Raw genomic sequence first — 24,557 nt, 5'->3', positions numbered from 1 at the left:
AAAAAAATGTTTCTTGTTATATCAGCTAAAACAGTATGGAACTGTTCCATATTTGTACAGCACAGCCACACAACTCGACAATATGACAAGATGACAAGATGACAATATTTATAGAGCAAAAAGTCAACATAAAAAAGATTTTCAGTAATAATATATTTGCTGTCCATGTTTTGGTCCCCCCAAAACACCCATTCATATAAATCACAGGATTTAATGGACACACACGGACACACACAGTGTGTCTTTCATCAACCTCTTACATGCATATTACACAACTCACTACAAAGTCATGATCACAACTGGCAATACACAATAGTTCCGATACCCGCTGGCACATCAGTTCCTGTTTGGTGACAACCCAGTTAGCAGTATACCACCCACATCATACCAGCCACAACATGGCGGCCTGCAATCAAACCTGGGACAGACAAAACCATCTGCAGCCGTGGAATCAGGGAGGAGGACACGCAACACCTGATCCTTGTAGCCACCATCACTCAGGACAAGCAGTTCTCACCAGGGACCTGTTCTCACCAAGGTTGGGACACTGATCTTGTCACAGTAGTAGTACATAGCAGTACACTGTAGTACACTGTAGTACATAGCAGTACACTGCAGTACACTGTAGTACACAGGAGTACATAGCAGTACACTGTAGTACACTGTAGTACACAGGAGTACATAGCAGTACACTGTAGAACACTGTAGTACACTGTAGTACACAGGAGTACATAGCAGTACACTGTAGTACACTGTAGTACATAGCAGTACACTGCAGTACACTGTAGTACACAGGAGTACATAGCAGTACACTGTAGTACACTGTAGTACACAGGAGTACATAGCAGTACACTGTAGTACACAGGAGTACATAGCAGTACACTGTAGTACACTGTAGTACACAGGAGTACATAGCAGTACACTGTAGTACACTGGAGTACATAGCAGTACACTGTAGTACACTGGAGTACACTGTAGTACACAGGAGTACACTGTAGTACACAGGAGTACATAGCAGTACACTGTAGAACACTGGAGTACATAGCAGTACACTGTAGTACACTGGAGTACATAGCAGTACACTGGAGTACACTGTAGTACACAGGAGTACACTGTAGTACACAGGAGTACATAGCAGTACACTGTAGTACACTGCAGTACACAGTACTGGTAGCACATATACTCAAAGGCAAAAGGTTTTGCGACTTGAACTTTTTTCACTTACAAATCTTGAAGTTTTGGATTTGAACCAGGAAAAAGGTTTATGAAAAAGCTTGAAGAAAAACAACCAATTGTTGCTGGTATATTTCAGAGAAATTGCTTCACATGTTCATTATAAAGTGCCATATAACTAATCCCATTCATTGTCACTCTAAGCAATCTTTGGAGTTCAGAAATCACCACTTTTTCAGCGTTTTGAGGAGATTGAAACATGACACACATACTTCACCACAGGCAACACAGATGTAGCTTTAAGGAGAGTCCAGTGACGGCTACACATCTACAGCATATGTGTGATGCACCAGCCATCTGACGTAAAACATCTACTAGGACGTCTCCAGTGGTGGAGACGACACCTGCAGTGGACAGCCAATCAGTGGAGAAGGAGCTAGAGTTGCTCGCGTAATGCTACTGTGTTACCTGGGCCTGCAACATCCCTTGATAAGTCACCAATCATGTCCAGGATAAGTGGAGCAACATTGACGATGTCTTCCAAAACATTGCAGGAGTTCTGTTTCTTTCCTCAGATATGGAATGCCCTTCCCTGGACTTTCTCGACTGTTTAGTGGCCTGAATGAGGCAAAGGTGTGAGTCCTGCGCTGATGCACACGGTGCACACACTGGCTACTGACTGTGAACTTGCCTTAGACTCCCCTCGTGTGGTACGACTCATTTGCATACGGCAGGAGTGCTCTTCATATGCACTGTAGCTAGTTACCCTACCATCAGACATCAGGAGAGTATCTTAATAGCATGCACAGAGTGATCTAGACAGCCAACTACGGCCTCTGCAACACCATCATTGTCAATGTCTGCCACCGCCAGGCTGTTGATCCAGTCCGGAGTTGGGAATTCAGCCACCAGCTGAAACAGGGACACACGGACATGACTACAAGCATCTACCGTACCATGCTGGGATGGGATATTTGTGTTCATGATAACCAAAATACTGTTAATTCAGGACATTAGGATGTTTGATTATCCATGGGTAATACAGATTTTCAGCCACCAAGTTTAAGGTCTTATTTAAGAGTTTTATAGTTTGTAGGTCCATATATCAAAATGACTTGACTTCAATGCAGCAAAAGGTTCCTGCAGGTTGTTGAGCATAATGCACACAAAAAAACCACCTGTGTAGAGAATGTACATAGTATACAGGACCACCTGTGTAGAGAATGTACATAGTATACAGGCAGGCAATGAGTTTTAGTAAAATCTAAATATTCTTTACATTTGTTTACTTATCCTGCATCACTCCTTAATGCATCTACTGCTTACCTTATGGCAGAAATAAAATGTCTGCCGCTGAGACCATCGCACAGCTAAGACCATCGCAAGCTTCGTTTCTGTCATAAGGTAAGCAGTAAATGCAATAAGGAGTAATGCAGGATGAGTTGTAAAAACTATTTTTTTGCCCCCAAATTGAAAAGATTACAATAGCCTTAACACTGGCAGTACGCTGAAGACGAGACAGCCAGACGGCAGGAGAAATCCGCTACTCACCTGTCCATCATGGTAGGTGTTGAGGTGGTTGAACTGCCCACAGCACAGCAGCATGTCGGTGTCGGAGTCCGGCCGACTCAGTGTGGCAATGTTGGTCACTTGACTCTGGGCGTTGGCAAATTCATCAACAGTTATCTGACAACAGATGGTACAACTACAATTATTTAATTTATCACTAACCTGTGTCATCAGCCCACCTTGAAACCTAATCCTCTTTTAACAGGACAACATCTTGTCACTTTCATACTCAATGTTCTCCTGTGTCAAAGCTTTTATATAATTCCAGAAAAAGTACATAAACCCTTTTTAAGCAATGAAGAGACACACAATGCAAGAAAGGGTGACTTACAGTAAAATTGTGGAGGAGATAGATGGCGCCAGTTTGTGTGCCTAGCGCCACCTGGTGGCAGTGTTTAGAGGTGACTGCGGGAGTGGGCAGGGCATCTTTCCCTGGGGGTGACAGATCCAGCTTGTCCACCGCGACAAAGCGGCCTTCACACATCTGATGAAAACAAGTCATAGGATTTAAGATAATGAGTTTCATATATCACTATTGGTGTGTACCATGAGCTGAAGTGAGTGAGTTGGATTTAACACAGCTTTCAACAGTATTCCAGTTATATTGCGGTGTGTCAGCTTAATGTGGGAGGTAAGCCCGAAGTGATGAAGGTCATAGACATTTACATGTTGTCACTAGTGGGGTGTATTACATGTGTCACTAGTGGGGTGTATTCCATGTGTCACTAGTGGGGTGTATTACATGTGTCACTAGTGGGGTGTATTACATGTTGTCACTAGTGGGGTGTATTACATGTGTCACTAGTGGGGTGTATTCCATGTGTCACTAGTGGGGTGTATTCCATGTGTCACTAGTGGGGTGTATTACATGTGTCACTAGTGGGGTGTATTACATGTGTCACTAGTGGGGTGTATTCCATGTGTCACCAGTGGGGTGTATTACATGTGTCACTAGTGGGGTGTATTCCATGTGTCACTAGTGGGGTGTATTACATGTGTCACTAGTGGGGTGTATTACATGTGTCACAAGTGGGGTGTATTACATGTGTCACTAGTGGGGCGTATTACATGTGTCACTTGCGGGTTGTATTACATGTGTCACTAGTGGGGTGTATTACATGCGTCACTAGCGGGGTGTATTACATGCGTCACTAGTGGGGTGTATTTACATGTGTCACTAGTGGGGTGTATTACATGTGTCACTAGTGGGGTGTATTACATGCGTCACTAGTGGGGTGTATTACATGTGTCACTAGTGGGGTGTATTACATGCTTCACTAGCGGGGTGTATTACATGCGTCACTAGTGGGGTGTATTACATGTGTCACTAGTGGGGTGTATTACATGTGTCACTAGTGGGGTGTATTACATGTGTCACTAGTGGGGTGTATTCCATGTGTCACTATTGGGGTGTATTACATGTGTCACTAGTGGGGTGTATTACATGTGTCACTAGTGGGGTGTATTACATGTGTCACTAGTGGGTTGTATTACATGTGTCACTAGTGGGGTGTATTCGGTGGAGTATGTTACTCACAGCGGTGACTGGTGCTGGTGCAGTGAGCACCATGATGACCACGCCCTGGTTCAGGATGAAGATGTGACAGGCATTGTCAGCCACCAGGACGTAGTTACACTCCCGGCCCTGCTGGTCCACCAGCTCCGCTGTCAGCAGCGACGTCACCGCCAGAGGGGAGACTGAACTCTGTGAAACATCACTGCCACATCAACATTACTGAGACACCAACATTATTGCCACATCAACATTACTGAGACACCAACATTACTGCCACATCAACATTACTGAGACACCAACATTATTGCCACATCAACATTACTGAGACACCAACATTACTGCCACATCAACATTACTGAGACACCAACATTATTGCCACATCAACATTACTGAGACACCAACATTATTGCCACATCAACATTACTGAGACACCAACATTATTGCCACATCAACATTACTGAGACACCAACATTATTGCCACATCAACATTACTGAGACACCAACATTACTGCCACATCAACATTAGTGAGACACCAACATTACTGCCACATCAACATTAGTGAGACACCAACATTACTGCCACATCAACATTACTGAGACACCAACATTATTGCCACATCAACATTACTGAGACACCAACATTATTGCCACATCAACATTACTGAGACACCAACATTATTGCCACATCAACATTACTGAGACACCAACATTACTGCCACATCAACATTACTGAGACACCAACATTATTGCCACATCAACATTACTGAGACACCAACATTATTGCCACATCAACATTACTGAGACATCAACATTTCTGCCACATCAACATTACTGAGACACCAACATTATTGCCACATCAACATTAGTGAGACACCAACATTACTGCCACATCAACATTACTGAGACACCAACATTACTGCCACATCAACATTACTGAGACACCAACCTTACTGCCACATCAACATTACTGAGACACCAACATTACTGCCACATCAACATTACTGAGACACCAACATTATTGCCACATCAACATTACTGAGACACCAACATTATTGCCACATCAACATTACTGAGACACCAACATTACTGCCACATCAACATTACTGAGACACCAACATTATTGCCACATCAACATTACTGAGACACCAACATTACTGAGACACCAACATTATTGCCACGTCAACATTACTGAGACACCAACCTTACTGCCACATCAACATTACTGAGACACCAACATTACTGCCACATCAACATTACTGAGACACCAACATTATTGCCACATCAACATTACTGAGACACCAACATTACTGCCACATCAACATTACTGAGACACCAACATTATTGCCACATCAACATTACTGAGACACCAACATTATTGCCACATCAACATTACTGAGACACCAACATTACTGCCACATCAACATTACTGAGACACCAACATTATTGCCACGTCAACATTACTGAGACACCAACCTTACTGCCACATCAACATTACTGAGACACCAACATTATTGCCACATCAACATTACTGAGACACCAACCTTACTGCCACATCAACATTACTGAGACACCAACATTACTGCCACATTAACATTACTGAGACACCAACATTATTGCCACATCAACATTACTGAGACACCAACATTATTGCCACATCAACATTACTGAGACACCAACATTATTGCCACGTCAACATTACTGAGACACCAACATTACTGCCACATCAACATTACTGAGACACCAACCTTACTGCCACATCAACATTACTGAGACACCAACATTATTGCCACATCAACATTACTGAGACACCAACGTTACTGCCACATCAACATTACTGAGACACCAACATTATTGCCACATCAACATTACTGAGACACCAACCTTACTGCCACATCAACATTACTGAGACACCAACATTATTGCCACATCAACATTACTGAGACACCAACATTACTGCCACATCAACATTACTGAGACACCAACATTATTGCCACATCAACATTACTGAGACACCAACATTATTGCCACACCACACACAACTATTGAATGCAGGGTTTACAACGAAACAGAACAAAATAATATATTACATCCTGAGGGATACAATAATATTTATTTACCAAATTCTCGTCAAGAAACAAAAAGATCCGTTAATTAGAGTAATTATCAAATCTTACAGGGCAGTACACTACACCATTCCATTACAGGACCCTAGAAATTAACAGTTGCTGGTCCCCTGGACCTCTAGTTAAGTAAGTCAAGGTCAAACCCTGTGTATGTTTTAATGCTTACCACAGGGACACCAGCAGTGCTATTGAGATCAACCCTCCACTGTTCGCTAGAGGGCAGGACTGCTGATACCAACCCCGAGTCATTACACATGATGACTGATGATGTCCCCGCTGTGTCGTGGTACACCTGGAGGGTGCTGATGCTGCTGGGGGAGACGCTCTGTCGACTCAGTATCTGCTGGTTACAGATGACAGTCAGGGCACCCAGGGAGTCGCCCACGATCAGGTCGTTGTTATAGAACTTGGTCATGTCATGGATAACCATGGTCTGAATGGGCCCACTCTTGGTCTCCAATGTAATCTGAAAGCATCCACAGGCTAACAAGTTATATGGGAGGTAAATGGCACCCTCCAACAAAAAGTAGCTTGTTGCATTGGATATTTTAATACACCTGTGACAAACAAACTTTTGAAATTACATTTGACAAACTCATGATATTAGTCTCCATATGAACACACTTAATGAACAGCAAAATTTACAAATAAACCTGGGGATTCAGAAGTTAAAGGGAGATAACCTACGGGGCCAACTTTTTATATCCACTTGCCAATGTATTCGACACCAAACCACTGAATTGTTTATTTACTGATAAATTCACCTTTTATTTTCCTTAAACCTTGGCCTTGAGATACCCCGCACTGAAAAATGCCAGTGATCTGATTGGCTATAAATAAAATATCCACGAAGAAATTTTCTCCTCAAATTGTCTGACGCGACATTTTTCAGTGCAGGGTATGTCGAGGCCAAGGTCGTCTATGGTGGGCGGTGCCAAGGCAAAGGCAAAGGGTTATTAAGACGATTAAATGAACATAAACTCATTATGCCATCAGGCCTCTGTGTCGCGGAAAGAATGGCGATGGGCAGACTGATGGGAGCCATCGATTCAACATGTTTTGGAGCAGGCTATTTGTGTACACGATCTAATAAACAAACAAAACCAGTAAATCGGTGGAACAATGTCTAAGCAGGGATTTTGGCTCGGAATTGGAACATCATGATATTTTGAGCTTCTGAAGACACTTGTTCCCAAAGTATGGCTTCATTTTTTTTTCATCCATGTCTCATTGTGTAGCTAAATGTGTTGGCTTGAAATGAGTGTATAGTTTTATAGAGGCATTAACTGTGGACATTGTTGAATTCGTCCTCGAACTAAGTTGATGAGTTGGCTTCATTACATCCCTTTCCTTTTATATAGTACTGACACTGGGTGTGACCATAGATGGTGTAGCTGCTATTTTTTGTGTTACAAGACCCTGAGCCTATTACACATCGTCACATCTTACACACTTCATTCATGTATTTTCCTTTTGTTTCATTTTAGGACGAGTCTCCACATTTAGAAAAAAATATGTGGTCATTATGACCCTACAGAGAGCTAGTTATATGGTTACTTGGATGTGTGAAGCTATAGTCATACACCTCACTGTTGCAGTTGTTGTAGTATGCAAAACAATATGTAAAGCTCACCGAAAGGCTTGCATTAGACCCAGTTGTTATTTCAGAATAAGTGTGTTTGTTTACAAACAAGAGAAAAGTCCGGTCACAGGATAAGTCTACACCCGCAGTGTGCTCCCTGGAGCAGAAACAGGCCTACCTTTAGAATCCAGTACCACTAACTTTTCAAACACGTGACAATACCCCATGACGTAATTTGTAGTATTTTGTTGCCAGTCACACCAGCGAATTAATGCCCTGTGACGTCAGGGGTCACTGAGTGTGCATAAGCTCATCCCAGTGATCTATCATCTCTACACACAATGTCATTGAATACACCCAGTGCTATAGTTTACAAAAGCACTTTCATTTTTTATATATTTTTTATTTCGTTTTTCTTGTAATTGCACTTTGTTTCACAGTGTGGACATAGCTCAGTCGGTTAGCTGTGGTACTGTATTCTAAAGGTGCTCGCAGAACCTGAATAAGGCTAGCAGAACCGACAGAGTAAGCTCAGGAGTTATTCTTTAGAAACAAACCTTCAGAACGGTCGACGTCAAATCCCTTTATGACAAGCATACTGGGGCGTATTCCGCATAGGAATACCCTCAAGGACAACTTTGAATGGAATAGAGATGGCCACGAACCCTGTCGGCTGATGTGATCTTACAAAGGTTCAGGGTTTGCCTACCTGTGGGACAAGGGAAGCCAGGCTCCCTGATGGTGTCAGGTTGTAGCATCGCACAATCGCATCCTCTCCCCCTGTCACCACAGCCATGCCATTCTGTCTGCAAGAGAAGTGAACCAGTAAGCATTCACCATCGACTGATATTACATGTTGTCACTCGGCAATGTCAGTCTGTGCTTAACCGGTGCCATGTTTGCCTAATTATATTGACAGACTGCTCTTCTGTAGTATAAAACGCATTTGTCATTACCTGAACAGAGCGCCAACACATATCACATTGAAACTTTCTTTACAATTCAGTTCCCATAGCCTTTTTATTTCTACTTTATCGGGGCAGCTCTCTCCATCTTTCGGCTTCAGTTTCATCTTGGCGCTTCCTTTTTCTTAAAAACACTGGTTTCACGCGAGAAGAGCTTTAAAGGGGAGATGACTCTACATGAACCCACCTAGGACGTGACACTGAAAGAAGCGGATGGCAAATCTGTTCAGACAAGACAACCACACCCGTCACATCCCCGCAGGCAGGATGCCCTTCAAATTATATTGAGCGCGACCTTAAATGAGTATTTTTTTTTAAAAACCCATTTTACTTATTTCTGATGGGCGGAATGAAAAACGCTGCTTTCAATTTTTTTTTAACATTTCAATTTGTTAGAGTCGACGGATTCGTGAACCAAGTTGAAAAAATGTCTGTCATGGGCAGAGTGTGTGTGAAGCACTCGTTTTGGATCATAAAGCGTACGGCAAAGTCATCGACAAGGGCGGTTTCGGGTTATTGGAAAAGGTGGGGGTGCATTCATTCGTATTGGGTAGAAGAGTATATGTGTTGTGATATCACCACATGAGTTTACACTTGCACGCGCCCTGAAACCACGTGGCTTGTGTGGATTCGGCTAGGCAGTGCCGTCTGACGCCTGTATGTCGGAGGGCAATGTATCCTTACATCTATGTCACAGTGTTTCCCATGTATATATGTTATCCCACATCTATGTGACAGTACAGCCTACATATGTGTGGTGTTATCCTGTACCTTTTGTTTGTTTGTTGGTTTGTTGTTTAACGCCACACTCCGCACTATTCCAGCTATATGACGGCGGTATGTAAATAATCGAGTCTGGACCAGACAATCCAATGATTGACATCATGAGCATCGATCAACGCTATTGAGATACGATGACATACATCAACCAAAACAGCAAGCCTGACCACCCGATCCCGTTAATCGCCTCTTACGACAAGCATAGACACCTCTGACGTCAAGAATGGGTAACTGAAGACCTATTCTACCCCGGATCTTCACGGGTCAGCTTGTTCATAGCTGTATTTCCAAAAGTCAGTGTTTTGTTAAGGTTTCATTTTACTTTAAATTCAAATCATTAAAAATACTATTTATGTGACCATGAGAGGTTTGCCATGCTGGTGAAACCCAAGATCCCGGATCTATGTTGTGTTATCCTCTACCTATATGGTGTTATCCTAAACCTATGTGGTGTTATCCATCTAAATGACAGTGTAGCCTACATAAATGTGGTGTGATCCTATACCTATGTGGTGTTATCCTATACCTATGTGGTTTTATCCTATACCTATATGGTGTTATCCCACATCTGTGTGACAGTGTATAGTCTACATATATACATATATGTTATTTGTGTTATCCTATACCTATGTGGTGTTATCCCACATCTGTGTGACAGTGTAGTCTACGTATATACATATATGTTATTTGTGTTATCCTGTACCATCTATATCACAGTGTATACAAATTCTGGTCACGGTGACCCGTCACGCTCCATCTTGTAGGGCCAACATTTCCGTATTTACAGTTTTCACCGTGCATCCCCTGTGAAGCCTGGCGACGGGTCAAGAGTTCAGGTTCGAGTCAGCTGTAACGCACCTATCAACTCCATCTACTACACCGTCATGTTACGTCATGTTACGTCACGCCACGCGCCTGGTGCTACTTGGCGTCCATTACCGATAAACTGACGGCCAACGCGGGTGCGGCGCGTGCAGTTATGTAACATTACATGCTTCGATTTTTCTATATTTGAGTGACCTTAGTTTACCGAGGTTACCACAATTCTGGCAGGGTTGACAAGACTCAGCTTGAGTTATCCAGTGTTAATCAAGAATAACAGAGCAGTGCCCGAAATAACACACATTAAACACAACCTTAGATGCAATTCAAACTATCTACTGGGAGAAACACAACCTCCATGACTATAACACACACCTTTGAGAGGTTAACAAGTAAGTTATTTCTTGACGAAGTTGCCATTGCATATTTTCTATTTGAAGCATGTACACGACAAGAAAGTTCACACTAACGCGTGGAACATCAACACAGATGCCAAATCATCATCAAAGTTGCATTATTGATAGTAAAGTACGTATATCAACACTCGAATGTAAAATGTCCCTGACACATACAGGTATATAGAAATACATATATATATATATATACCCCCCTGGATCCGCCTATGATATATACTGTCAATACTTTCTTTTTTATAATGGCTGAATAAATATACGAAACTAATTACTTTGAGCGATGACGTCAGATGGGGGCTGCTGCCCCGAGCACCGCACCCCAGGGGTTCAGTATAGACAATTCAGGTCAACCAAAGTAGGACGTAAATCAGTTAACATGGGCTAACGTTGTAAACATAGGTTAACTTGGGTTATACCATGGTCAATCAGGGTTCACCTGGGCCGTGCAGGGGTTTGAAATCGAACGCAAGACTTGCTGCAACTCCCTTAGGGCCCAGGCCACGTGCATGGTGTGTTGTCATGACAACAGGTAAACAGCGTACCATTGAGTGTAGCTGTAATAAACGACACACACCTCTTCTCCCTTCACCCACGTCCGCTGGTGTTGTGCATGTCCGCTGGTGATGTGCATGTCCGCTGGTAACGTGCATGTCCGCTGGTAACGTGCATGTCCGCTGGTGATGTGCATGTCCGCTGGTGATGTGCATGTCCGCTGGTAACGTGCATGTCCGCTGGTGATGTGCATGTCCGCTGGTGATGTGCATGTCCGCTGGTGATATGCATGTCGGCTGGTGATGTGCATGTCCGCTGGTAACGTGCATGTCCGCTGGTGATGTGCATGTCCGCTGGTGATGTGCATGTCCGCTGGTGATGTGCATGTCCGCTGGTAACGTGCATGTCCGCTGGTGATGTGCATGTCCGCTGGTGATGTGCATGTCCGCTGGTAACGTGCATGTCCGCTGGTGATGTGCATGTCCGCTGGTGATGTGCATGTCCGCTGGTGATGTGCATGTCCGCTGGTGATGTGCATTTCCGCTGGTAACCTCCACTGGTAATGTGCGCTGGTGACGTCTTTGTCACACAACAAACTGCACCGCAACAACATCTTGGTCATGCGCAATGCATGCTTACACTACACTTACACGTAAAGGTAATTCAATCGATTGTTCAATTCCCAATATTGTTTAAAAACATACTTTTAATGATCAATGGCCAAACATAACATTGGACAGTACTATAAATTCACATGCCTCCTAGAAAAAAATCTTTTCCTCTGTTATTAAGGACCAACAATCAAAATGTACAGAAATAATCCACTTATCTCTTCGAGATAAACCCAATAAATTGAATTCAAGAAACATACCAAGAACATATAGAAAATTTGAATCAGAAATTAAACTTGAACACTGCAAGATATAAAAAAAACCACCGTACCCACTTCCCCAAGCTAAGACATCGATCACAGACTAACACTGAACCACCTAACAAGACCACCTTCACCTTTGGACGAACGCCACTGTGATCATCACTGCTCAGTCCTTGAAGATGAAGAACACTATCTGATGTCTTGTAGTAAATATTCAGGTGTAAGGCACTCCCTGTTTAATTCTCTTTTCTTAAAAACATAATTATTTTCAAAGCCTTAACATCACAGAAATATTTAGTCTACCTCTTTCAAATAATGAACCAGGTAACACAGAACTAATCTGCTATCATGTAAAATCTGAAATACATACGATAGAAAATGCAAGGTCATAACATAATATCTTGTTTTGGTACTTTGAATAGTTATCCTGACTTATATTTTACATAGTTTATTGAAAATTGTCACTATTTCTACGTGGCACGTTTGCGCAATAAAACCGTGTATTTTGTATCACTCGACCCAAATGTCACGTGGTTTGGGTCACAGTGACCTTAACCTCAAACAAAGCTGGACCTTTAGGGTGGACGGACATACAGCCATTTTGTTCATATTAGAAAATATAATCATGTAAAACGTTTAATATAAATAATTCTGTAAAGGAACCCTTGAGTATAAAAGGACACCTTAAGTCGATTAATATATGATACTCAAGAGAAGTTAAAGAACACTGACTATTTTTCATGCGAATATAGTTAATCTGTCGTGGCTGGTGGGTAGGTATTGCACTCTGTCGTGGCTGGTGGGTAGGTATTGCACTCTGTCGTGGCTGGTGGGTATTGCACTCTGTCGTGGCTGGTGGGTATTGCACTCTGTCGTGGCTGGTGGGTATTGCACTCTGTCGTGGCTGGTGGGTATTGCACTCTGTCGTGGCAGGTGGGTATTGCACTCTGTCGTGGCTGGTGGGTATTGCACTCTGTCGTGGCAGGTGGGTATTGCACTCTGTCGTGGCTGGTGGGTATTGCACTCTGTCGTGGCTGGTGGGTATTGCACTCTGTCGTGGCTGGTGGGTATTGCACTCTGTCGTGGCTGGTGGGTATTGCAACACACATCCTTCCAATTGTGGGAGATCTTAAACTTGTTTCGAGTTGTATACCTAATATCAGAGAATGGAATGCTACATAGCTAAGAACAATGGGGTGATTGTTTAATAAAGTTCATAGTATACAGTAAGAGAGACTAATTTGGGGGCTCCACGGCATGTACGAGTTGCTCGGCCGTTGTTGCCCAAGTCCCACTTGTGACGGGGGATGCGGGATGTGGGAAGCGGCTTACGGCTATTAAGTAACTAAGGTTACACGATCAATCAATATTTGGTGTTATCACACCATTACCAGAATATGGTTGTATTTATAACAAGAACATTTTCTTGGTGAGAGCTTCTACAATACTTTATAAACACATGCATCCCGCCAGTGTCCCGTCCAACCCGGGGGTAAGGCCAGAGGGGGGTCGAGTTAGGGACATCCCCACCCAGCGGTCTCTCCCCCCTCCCCCCGACCTCCACCCGCACCCCCGAACACGCCCATTTCCGTATCAGCTGCATGGTTGCGTAATTAGCACGAGGGAACAAAGACCCGCCGCGACCCACTGACCACACGGTGAACCAACTAATTTGCATAGGATGAGGCCATATTGCGCATGTCCAAACAGATACGGTACCGTGGGAAGCCTCTCGTGATTTGTAAGTATTGCACAAGACGGGTCAGACAAGGCCAGGCGAACAACTAGCTCTCCAATTGTCGCCATCGAGGATCAGTGATTTTGATTTATGCATGGTATAATTTAGATGGTATTGAATTGAATTAGCTGAATATAAACAACTTTGCATTAATGCCGTGTGAGGTTCTGTATAATATGCAAAGTTTGTGTTCGGGGATCCTACCGGGGACTTCTTCAATGCATGAAAACCCACTTCTTACAAAGTTCATGCCGCTATTTGTTCACATGCGCTTTGTTACAACCAAACTGACGGTGAACTTTAAACAAGAGAGGAATTCGCCCGCTCTTTCAGCACCTCGCCGCGATGACGATCTCCCCAGATCGAGGCACAAACACTCACCTTCAATCGGACTTTAATGGTTCCAGAAGGATTAACGTTTGCCAATATGTCATAAAAGTTGAAAAGCGTGTTCAGCCCAGCGTAATAACGTCGCGGTCAGCCGGGGGTGAACGATGGGGACATGAGTGACCCAGGTCATCCGGCGTTCCGGCCCATCGCCCTCCGACCCTAACGCCGTCACGCAACAGGCGGGCTGCGATCCGTGACTGGCAGTTGGGTCATGTGTAGGCCCGTGACAGCTCCGTTATCTAAGATAGGAAACATTCCCATTTTCAGCTGCGTGAAAACAGGATGGGCTGACCTGAGATCGCGGTCACCTCATCGCTGTACCTACATATACCGGAGCTTATTAATATATAATTAACAATATCAATTAAAGTGATTATAAAGTGATAGTTATATTTATTCCATATGTAGTTAGTTTGTACCCTGCCCTACGAGGGTGTTCCGTACAATAAAAATTCTTGATTCTTGATTCTTGATTCTTGATTAAAATCGTTTAGCTTCTCGTGTCTCTTCTTTTATATTTATGTGCTACAGATCAAAGCCCATATATCGGGGGGTGGGGGGGGGGGGGGGGGGGGGGGGGGGGTGAGAACCAAATGTAGTATGTTGTAGGCAGAGAGTTTTTTGATATGTTGGACCCCTCCCTTGTACAAATGCTGGATCCGCCCTTGAACATGATTCAGTGCAACATCTATCAGCTTGTATCTAGCGGAGAAAGTGTGCTACTCACCCAGTGATGGAGTACGGGAATACGTAGACTAACACTTAGTCGATGGAAATATGTCTTTGAAATAATATATTTTTTTAAATTCGGAAGAACCTTTCCTCTTCTGCTGTCATCAAGCAAACTAGACTTGGTTTGATCTAAACTTGCCTAGGCTTTTAGTAAAAAAAATACCTTAAAATGGTGCAGGACTAGGGAACACGAGTTAGAGGGGGATGCTGTGCGCTACTGACTGATGTACCATTGCTAGCGGAACATGAGGGGAGGGGGAGATGGGAGGGGAACGCTGTGCGCTACTGACTGGAGTGGCAGATGTTGACTCAAACACCAGGTCAACACTGATAATTTTTTTAATTGTTGCTTTGCGGCCGTCTGGTCAGTGACGGTGATGTGATGGCCGAGGTCAGGCCCTGGTCATCTCGCTGTTACACTACAGATGATGTATGGCTCCCGCACAACGCTCACAGACCGGAGGGCACTGTTGCCAGGGTTACGCAGTCATCGGCAGGGCACACATTATATTTAACACTTACAGAAGTTTTATGAAATGTGTCGTGCTACAACAGTGGCGTCTGGTAGTGTCTGTGTGACCGAGACAAGACATGATCGCCGATGTTGATGACATGTGACGGTTAGGCATCTGACAATCACACCTAGTGTTAGAAGCACCCAGTTCCAAGCACCATGTATTGTGATACGCCCTCTGTCCACTGTCCAACCTGTTTCTGAGAATCCCAAATTCCTGGCGTCCTGGAATGGGACCACTTTTATGCTGATTCAGACGACATCGACATGGTAGCATATTTCAAGCAATATCATGTGGTACATTAAGAATAACTTGTCTTCACATGGTATCCATGGAAACAACGAAGCCAGGTCTTAGGCGTGACAAGCCAGCGCTTTAACCATAGGGGTATTCCAACATCCCAGAACAGACAGGATTCATATGTATGGGAGAGTGGTAATTGACGCTTATGTTTTATATGGGATAGAGGTAGAGGATAGAATGTAATGAAAAAGTAAAGTGAACCCCTAACAGAGAAAGTAAACAGTGGTTTGACTGGGAATGTGAGTTGTTAAAGAAGGAAAGATGCACTCTCTTAAACAATTTCAGGAAATTAAAGGATAAAGACTCACTTGCTAAGTACACTGATTCGAAAAATAATTATAAAGCTTCTTGCAGAAAAAAGAAACAAAATTTCATGGATAGAAGCAGAAAAAAACTAGAAGAAAGTATCAGCTCATCAAAACAGATTTTGACGACCTTGAAAAGCATCAGCAAAGAGAAGGAAACTAAAAGTAACATAGAAATGCATGAGTGGTTTAACTACTTCAAAAATCTTTTCAGGGTGATGATTCCACAAATAACTTCCATTTGAACTCTTTTGATAATGATGAAACCAATTTCGCAACGGAAATATTAGATTTCCCAATCTCAAAAGAAGAAATTAAATCTGCTATTCAAAATCTGAAAAACTTGAAAAGCCCTCGATTTGATAGACTTATAACAGATTTCTTTAAATACTCTCTTGATAATACCCTGTCGTATTTGGAAATATTTTTAATACAATAATGGATACCTCTTACTTTCCAAAAGGTTCCAATTCACAAAAAAGGCTCAGTGACAGATGTTGACAATTACAGGGGGATTACACTTACCAGTATATTCAGTAAGATATTTCTTAGCATTGTTAATAAACGCTTGGTATTGTGGTCGGAAACACTTGATAAGATTGAGGAAGAGCAAGCGGGTTTCCAACAAGGTTATTCAACCACTGATGATATGTTTATCCTCCAGGCTCTTATAGATAGGTATATTCAACGTAAACGTGGAAAATTGTACGCTATATTTGTAGACTTTTCTAAAGCATTCGATTCAGTCTGTAGAGATAAGTTATGGTATCTATTTAATTCACATGGTGTCAGTAATAAATTGGGTAAATTGTTATGTGGTATTTATAAGGAAGTTAAATCATGTGTTAAACAAAACGGTATGTATTCAGATTCTTTTATCTGCCATACTGGTGTACGCCAAGGATGTTTATTAAGCCCTTTTTTGTTCTGTTTTTTTTTATTAATGAGCTTGCAGCCCAAATCAAAAGAAATTTTGATGATGGTATACAATTACATCCTGAACTTATAAAAAATGTTTATGTTACTATTTGCAGATGATATAATCATATTCTCAAGTACTGTAAAAGGTTTGCAAACTTTGATAAATCGGCTAGAATTGTACTATGATACGTGGAAACTTAATGTTAATCTAGATAAGACAAAAATTGTTGTATTTAGCAAAGGAAATACGCTGTCAAAAAAAGAAAAGTGGTACTTTCGGGGACAATTTCTTCAAACTGAAACCTCATATAAATATCTTGGTGTAATATTTTCAAGTAAATTACCATGGAACCGACCAGCAATGTAGCAATCCAAGCTAAAAAGATGCTATTGGGAATTTTACAAACGTTTGAACATATTAGCGAATGTGCTTATATTTCTTTCTTCAAAATGTTTGACACAAAAATAGCTCCTATTCTTTCCTATGGTTCGGAAATATGGAGTTTTGCAGAGGCCAAAGAAATTGAATCCGTACATTTATACGCATGCAAAAGATTTCTTGGTGTTAAACATAGTACGTCTAACGTAATGGTTTATGGTGAATGTGGTAGCATGCCCTTGTATATATATCACTACTTAAAAATCATAAGATATTGGTTAAAATTACTAAAAATGCCAGTAAGTAGATTGCCAAAAACATGTTATATTATGATGCTATTGTATGAAAAGAATGGAGATCAAAATTGGGCATACAATGTTAAATGTCTACTGTATAAATGTGGGTATGGTTACATCTGGGACAACCAATGTTTCGTAGAGAATCATGCCGTGTTCATATCGAAAATAAGGCAGACGCTTTTTGACATGTACTCTCAAACATGGAGATCTACTGTAGATGTTTCTAGCAAATGCGAATATTATAGATATTTTAAAAAGCAAATATGCGCAGAAAAATATTTAACTGATGTAAATATAAGAAAATGCAGAATATCATTAACACAATTTAGATGCAGCTTACACAGGTTAATGGTTTAAGTTGGCAGGCGCTTAGAAATTTAACATGGAAATTGAGACCTAATAGATGTATAGCGAGAGCAGCGAACGAGGACCCGAGCTTCGTATTTAAGTCCTGGATGGTCGAGTTTCATGTTGGCTGTTCCCCAGGGATGCTGCTGTTTCTGCTTCAGTCTCGAAGTTGGGATTTAGTTTATTAATTTGGACCGAGGTTATAGATGTTTCTAATTTATAAGTGTTTCCACTTTGCCCGGAGGACTTGCGAAAACTACTTTCAGGGTGACGATAAGGTACCCGATTTGTAGATGTTAAGATGCAATACAATGACGTCATCGATGCGGTATAGCGCGTGAATGTCTTAAGAAATCATTCCTTATACTCCTCTTGTATCCCCCTCCCCTATCCCCCCATCTCTCTCCCCGGCGTTCCGCCCCATTAGTCCAGATTGCACATTGGAAACCGCTTATAGATCACGTGGTCCTTGTGAAGATTCTCTGATGGACGGCCTGCTGAGACATCGATGGCGTCATTAACTTCAAATTTTAAGAAGAAAACGTGATTACAGTGAGAGCGGCACTAAACATCTGCACCGGTGCGTTACTGCGGGGTCGAAAGGTCAGCCATATTGCACCACTCTCTGACCGCCGTTCTTTGTCCGGGACTGACCGTGATCGGTCTTCACACCCCCTGATACCCGGTCATCGTGACATCCCCTTGCGGCGGCGTTACACGGCACAGACATCGTCACAGGCAACCCGGTCTCACCGGGAGATGGGGGAGGTTGCAACACTAAGTAACGTTTAGATTGGATTGTTTGTTTGTTTGTTTGTTGTTTAACACCGCACTCAGCAATACTCCAGCTATTTGACGGCGGTCTGTAAATAATCAAGTCTGGACATGGATGTTGGACAATCCAGTGATTGACATCATGAGCATCGATCAACGCAATTAGGATACGATGACATGCATCAACCAAGTCAGCGAGTTTGACAACCTGATCCCAGTAGTAGCCTCTTACGACATAGTCGCCTTTTACGACAAGAATGGGTTGCTGAAGACCTATTCTAACCCGGAATACAATCCATTACAGAACTGATGCAATGTACAAGACGCACACTAACGCATCAGATTTGAATACATACATCTTATTAAGGATGAACTTAAGCGTACCTCTTATCAGTAAGCTGCGTGGATCACAGATTATGCTTAACAAGGTGACGCCTCAGCGGCCATGATCTTCCCACTGAAAGGGGCAGGTACACCCCTCCTGCTGAACAAAGATTCTGTCACCTCTGCAACAAACATCATATAGAAGATGAAATTCACTTTCCTTCTTCCCCTTTACCTCTCTGAAAGAAAATTACTACTGCAGATAATTAATGCTGACAACTTAAAGGACGAAGCCAAAACTGTGGCAATGATACTAAATCCTAGCCATGTCACTGCCAACATATCTGCCTTCATTCATACATAACCTGTGGGTACTCAGTTCCTGTAAATGCTGTCATTAACCCACATATTTACTGTATGCTTTTATGTTAGTCTTACTATGTTGGTTTTCTGTGCAACATGCTGTATTTGTAGTATAGATTGGTACCTGCCCCTTGAATAAATATCTTGAATCTCAAATCTTGAATCTTACAAGACGAGGAGAGAGCAGAATAAAGTAATCCATGAACTTTACAATGGGTAAATTGATGTGTCATGATCTATGTTGTGGGGTGGGGAATGATGACTATGTAGGTGTGTTATTTTTTTGTTTGTTGTGTTTTTGTTGTTGTTGTTTTTGTGAGGGGGGGTATATTTTGTTAGTGTTTTATTATATGTTTGTGCGTGGTTTTGGAGAGGGATTGTTGGTAGGGGGTCCCACCACGCCGGGGTGAGGGAGGGGACAGAACGCCAGCTGCCCGCTTGAGGCTGCGCTGCATTACATTCCTCATCATTTTCCGCTCGACATGTCATATTCATTATAAAACAATTTAGTTTTCTGTGAGTCAATAGCTTCTTTGAGGTGTACAATGCCAGGCCAAGTCGGCCGCTCGCGCGTCAATGCTGTCAAACACACCGACTAATGGTGCCGTTTACAATGTTTTTTCTGCTCTCTTGTTCCCAGTTATGGCTGTATTATTTTGTGTCCACGCCGCGGGATTTGATTTAAAGGCGCACGTGCCACGTTTATTGAAAGTTCACGTGCAAGTGTGTACCAGGGTAAGAAAGAAGTAAATAGGTATTGTTCTGAAGGCGCTGGGGTCCGGCTTGTGCCCACGGGTCACGTGACCCGGGGTCAGGCAGCTCCCTCCCCGCAGGTAATTAGTTTACTGTAGAACAATGAGGGTGATATATAAACAGGTGAGTGGGAGGCAGCAGGGGAGGGGGAGAGGTGGTGGGGTGGGTAGCCGTGCGTTTTGGTCTTGAGGTGGCAAGAACATTAATTTATTACTTTTTATGAAGACTTAAATTGGTATTTGCCTTCCATTAGGGCCTAGGGCATCCTGTTGCTTTGTGTAGAGCTCCCGCAGTCTGACAGTCGGAAACTGAAGACATTACTGACGAAGTATTCCATATGAACTCATTTGATTGCAGTGAACATGTAATTTGCCCTCAACTGTAAAACAGGAACACTCACCAAAACAACTCTTCAAGTGTTCAACAATGAACAAAAAATAAACAAACCTTTTAGGAAATATGGACCCAAATACGTGAATACTGTAGTTTGTCTAGGAATAAAGTCAAAGGTTGACCACAAGGAACTCTAGGTATAAGAGTGGCTACGACACATACATACGGAAATGCTTCGACTGTCGTAACTCCCATACTTTAACATAGACTTTCGGATGTGCTTCGACTGTCGTAACTCCCATACTTTAACATAGACTTTCGGATGTGCTTCGGCTGTAGTAAGTAGTGTACCCAGTCACCATTGCGTCTTTTTCAAAGATTGCGGCACTTCCGGTTCGGGTGCATGCTTGGATACACCGCAACCGAAAGTGCCACTATCTTGGAAAAAGACGCCCTATCACGACAAGATGACGGCACGTCCGGTCACGATGCGGCGCCATCTTGAAGGGATATCGCCGGAAGCGACGGAATCACGTCGGAAGTGACGGGAACTCGCCGGACGGGACGGGATTAGGTTGGGGCGCATGCGCATGCGCAGAGAGAGGGAGGCGGGTAATGTCGGTCGGTGTGGGGCGATACGGAGAGATGGATTGGCGAGCTGGATAAAAAACAAACACTGCAGTGAACATATCACTTTGACGGAATTATTGTCATACAAGAGTTATCTCCACTTAAATTGTCTCCCTTTGTCGTAAGTGACGAGCCCGTACACAAACAGTTGACGTTCTTTTTGCGCTAGGTCCACATTGGCAAGGCAAAATAATGACAGACGGTCGTTTATGGAGTTAATATCACTTTTTTACCGTTTGTTATTCTCTCGAAAATGTTTCCTTATAAACTGTAAATGTCTCATTTAACTCATCAATCGAGACTATTCGTTTCGCAAAGCGCCATTTTTGTTACTTGACCAGCGTATATTCTTTCGCTTCCAACAGCGGTCTCCTCGTTTTCAAGAATATTTTTTGTTAAAGTTGATTTTGTATATAATCAATGTATGATAAAGAATTTTCGTGACCCTAAATATTTTTTGATACTTTTGTATATATTTTTTAAGATTTTGTAATCACGAAACAACTTTGTAAGTCGCAAATACAAGGGGTGGTGAACTGTCCTTGTGAGTCTGTTAGGGAGAATTTACATTTCAAATTTTTACATTTGTTATGAAATATTTTCATTTTCTGGTAGACAACTACACAAAAAGTATATAATAAATAGGAGATTCCATGTGTCGAGTGAAATATGTTTTTCTCATCTCGTGAGTAGCTCTCTATATAGCTTGTTCATAACGTTATCGGCGCCATCACGTCATGCCAATAACGCCATCACCTCACGTTACGTCATAGAGTCCTATATAAACCCGGCTAAGGCTGGCCTTGTCGGTTGCAGCCAGGCCGTCTCCAGCAGGAAGCAGAAAAATGGAAGAAAAAGTTGAAGAGGACCCAGTGCTGTACTAGAGCGGACCAGCAAAGTAACAGCGACTTGCATGTGGATGAAGAAATGTAGATCAACTTATTTCATGGAGAAGATCCAGACCATATAGGAGAGGGGCATGGGCGACCAAGTAATATTCCAGGGTTGACTTCCTTCCTGAAAAGAAACAATGCATTGTACAAATCAAGAATGAAGAGCACCTCTGCTTTTCACGGGCTCTGGTGGTTGGCGGTCATCATGCACACAAACCCGATCCTGTGACGCCAGAATGCACCAAAGAATGGAAATACTTACGTGACCATCATACACCAGCACAGCACAATGCGACCAAGGACTTATCTCGTCATTTGAACATCCCAGAAGGTCCTTGTACAGGTTGTGCCACGTGGGATCAATTTGTTCAGCGTTTGTCTCCATACTAGCAGCTGAAGCTTTTTTTTACCAAGATGTACTGAATCATCTCCTGTACAAAAGTGATGTACCTCATCCTACCAGGCTCCTCCACTTGTACCATCACGACCATACCAGCCTTTACCATCACGACCATACCAGCCTTTACCATCACGACCATACCAGCCTTTACCATCACGACCATACCAGCCTTTACCATCACGACCATACCAGCCTTTACCATCACGACCATACCAGCCTTTACCATCACGACCATACCAGCCTTTACCATCACGACCATACCAGCCTTTACCATCACGACCATACCAGCCTTTACCATCACGACCATACCAGCCTTTACCATCACGACCATACCAGCCTTTACCATCACGACCATACCAGCCTTTACCATCACGACCATACCAGCCTTTACCATCACGACCATACCAGCCTTTACCATCACGACCATACCAGCCTTTACCATCACGACCATACCAGCATTTACCATCACGACCATACCAGCCTTTACCATCACGACCATACCAGCCTTTACCATCACGACCATACCAGCCTTTACCATCACGACCATACCAGCCTCTACCATCACGACCATACCAGCCTTTACCATCACGACCATACCAGCCTTTACCATCACGACCATACCAGCCTTTACCATCACGACCATACCAGCCTTTACCATCACGACCATACCAGCCTTTACCATCACGACCATACCAGCCTTTACCATCACGACCATACCAGCCTTTACCATCACGACCATACCAGCCTTTACCATCACGACAATACCAGCCTTTACCATCACGACCATACCAGCCTTTACCATCACGACCATACCAGCCTCTACCATCACGACCATACCAGCCTTTACCATCACGACCATACCAGCCTCTACCATCACGACCATACCAGCCTCTACCATCACGACCATACCAGCCTTTACCATCACGACCATACCAGCCTTTACCATCACGACCATACCAGCCTCTACCATCACGACCATACCAGCCTCTACCATCACGACCATACCAGCATTTACCATCACGACCATACCAGCATTTACCATCACGACCATACCAGCCTTTACCATCACGACCATACCAGCCTTTACCATCACGACCATACCAGCCTCTACCATCACGACCATACCAGCCTTTACCATCACGACCATACCAGCCTTTACCATCACGACCATACCAGCCTTTACCATCACGACCATACCAGCCTCTACCATCACGACCATACCAGCATTTACCATCACGACCATACCAGCATTTACCATCACGACCATACCAGCCTTTACCATCACGACCATACCAGCATTTACCATCACGACCATACCAGCCTTTACCATCACGACCATACCAGCCTTTACCATCACGACCATACCAGCCTTTACCATCACGACCATACCAGCCTCTACCATCACGACCATACCAGCCTCTACCATCACGACCATACCAGCCTTTACCATCAAGACCATACCAGCCTTTACATAACGTGCTTATTATTGTGAAGCTTGTGACAAAGGATTCGACAAAGCTGAAGATCACCCCTGCACACGAGAGTTTTGCTGTGACGGGAGTCGACGTCCTGGATCCTGTGGAGATGTGATGAATGAAAGGCTTTTCTGCCTAAAGTGCCGATGTTGGTTTCGAAACCTTCACTGTTTCCAGCGCCACTTGACTGTGTATGACGGGCATCTGTTCCACAAGTCAAACCCGCAGTCGATGGGCTATAGTCGACCTGAAACCTAACCACAGCATGGACAACCACATCCGTGGTATGGGTCAAGGCTGCAAGATTTGTAAAGAGCCCATGCATGGCCCCCAACCACCAGTGGTACACGTCAGTTATCACTCCAAGCACCGA

General features: G+C 43.2%; 2 protein-coding genes across 2 annotated transcripts; one reads left to right on the top strand and one right to left on the bottom strand.

Moving 5' to 3' along the window:
• Positions 1-91: 91 nt before the first annotated feature.
• LOC124128215 lies at positions 92-9,080 on the bottom strand. Its single transcript, XM_046491587.2, has 7 exons — positions 8,920-9,080; positions 8,673-8,769; positions 6,548-6,847; positions 4,280-4,447; positions 3,074-3,226; positions 2,725-2,859; positions 92-2,085 (listed from the first exon to the last, which is right to left on the bottom strand). The coding sequence occupies exons 1-7, from the start codon at positions 9,033-9,035 to the stop codon at positions 1,954-1,956; spliced, it is 1,101 nt and encodes a 366-aa protein (XP_046347543.1). The 5' UTR covers positions 9,036-9,080; the 3' UTR covers positions 92-1,953.
• Positions 9,081-22,753: 13,673 nt separating this feature from the next.
• LOC125374084 (mucin-5AC-like) lies at positions 22,754-24,184 on the top strand. The gene has a single exon (XM_048384839.1). It carries the CDS (start codon positions 22,754-22,756, stop codon positions 24,182-24,184), a length of 1,431 nt encoding a protein of 476 aa, XP_048240796.1.
• Positions 24,185-24,557: the final 373 nt, after the last annotated feature.

Source organism: Haliotis rufescens, unplaced genomic scaffold, assembly GCF_023055435.1.
Source record: "Haliotis rufescens isolate VD_foot unplaced genomic scaffold, xgHalRufe1.0.p SCAF_51, whole genome shotgun sequence".
In the NCBI taxonomy this organism is placed as follows: domain Eukaryota; kingdom Metazoa; phylum Mollusca; class Gastropoda; order Lepetellida; family Haliotidae; genus Haliotis; species Haliotis rufescens.
Note: the sequence above shows the minus strand (reverse complement) of the source record. Positions and strands in the feature narration are given on the sequence as shown.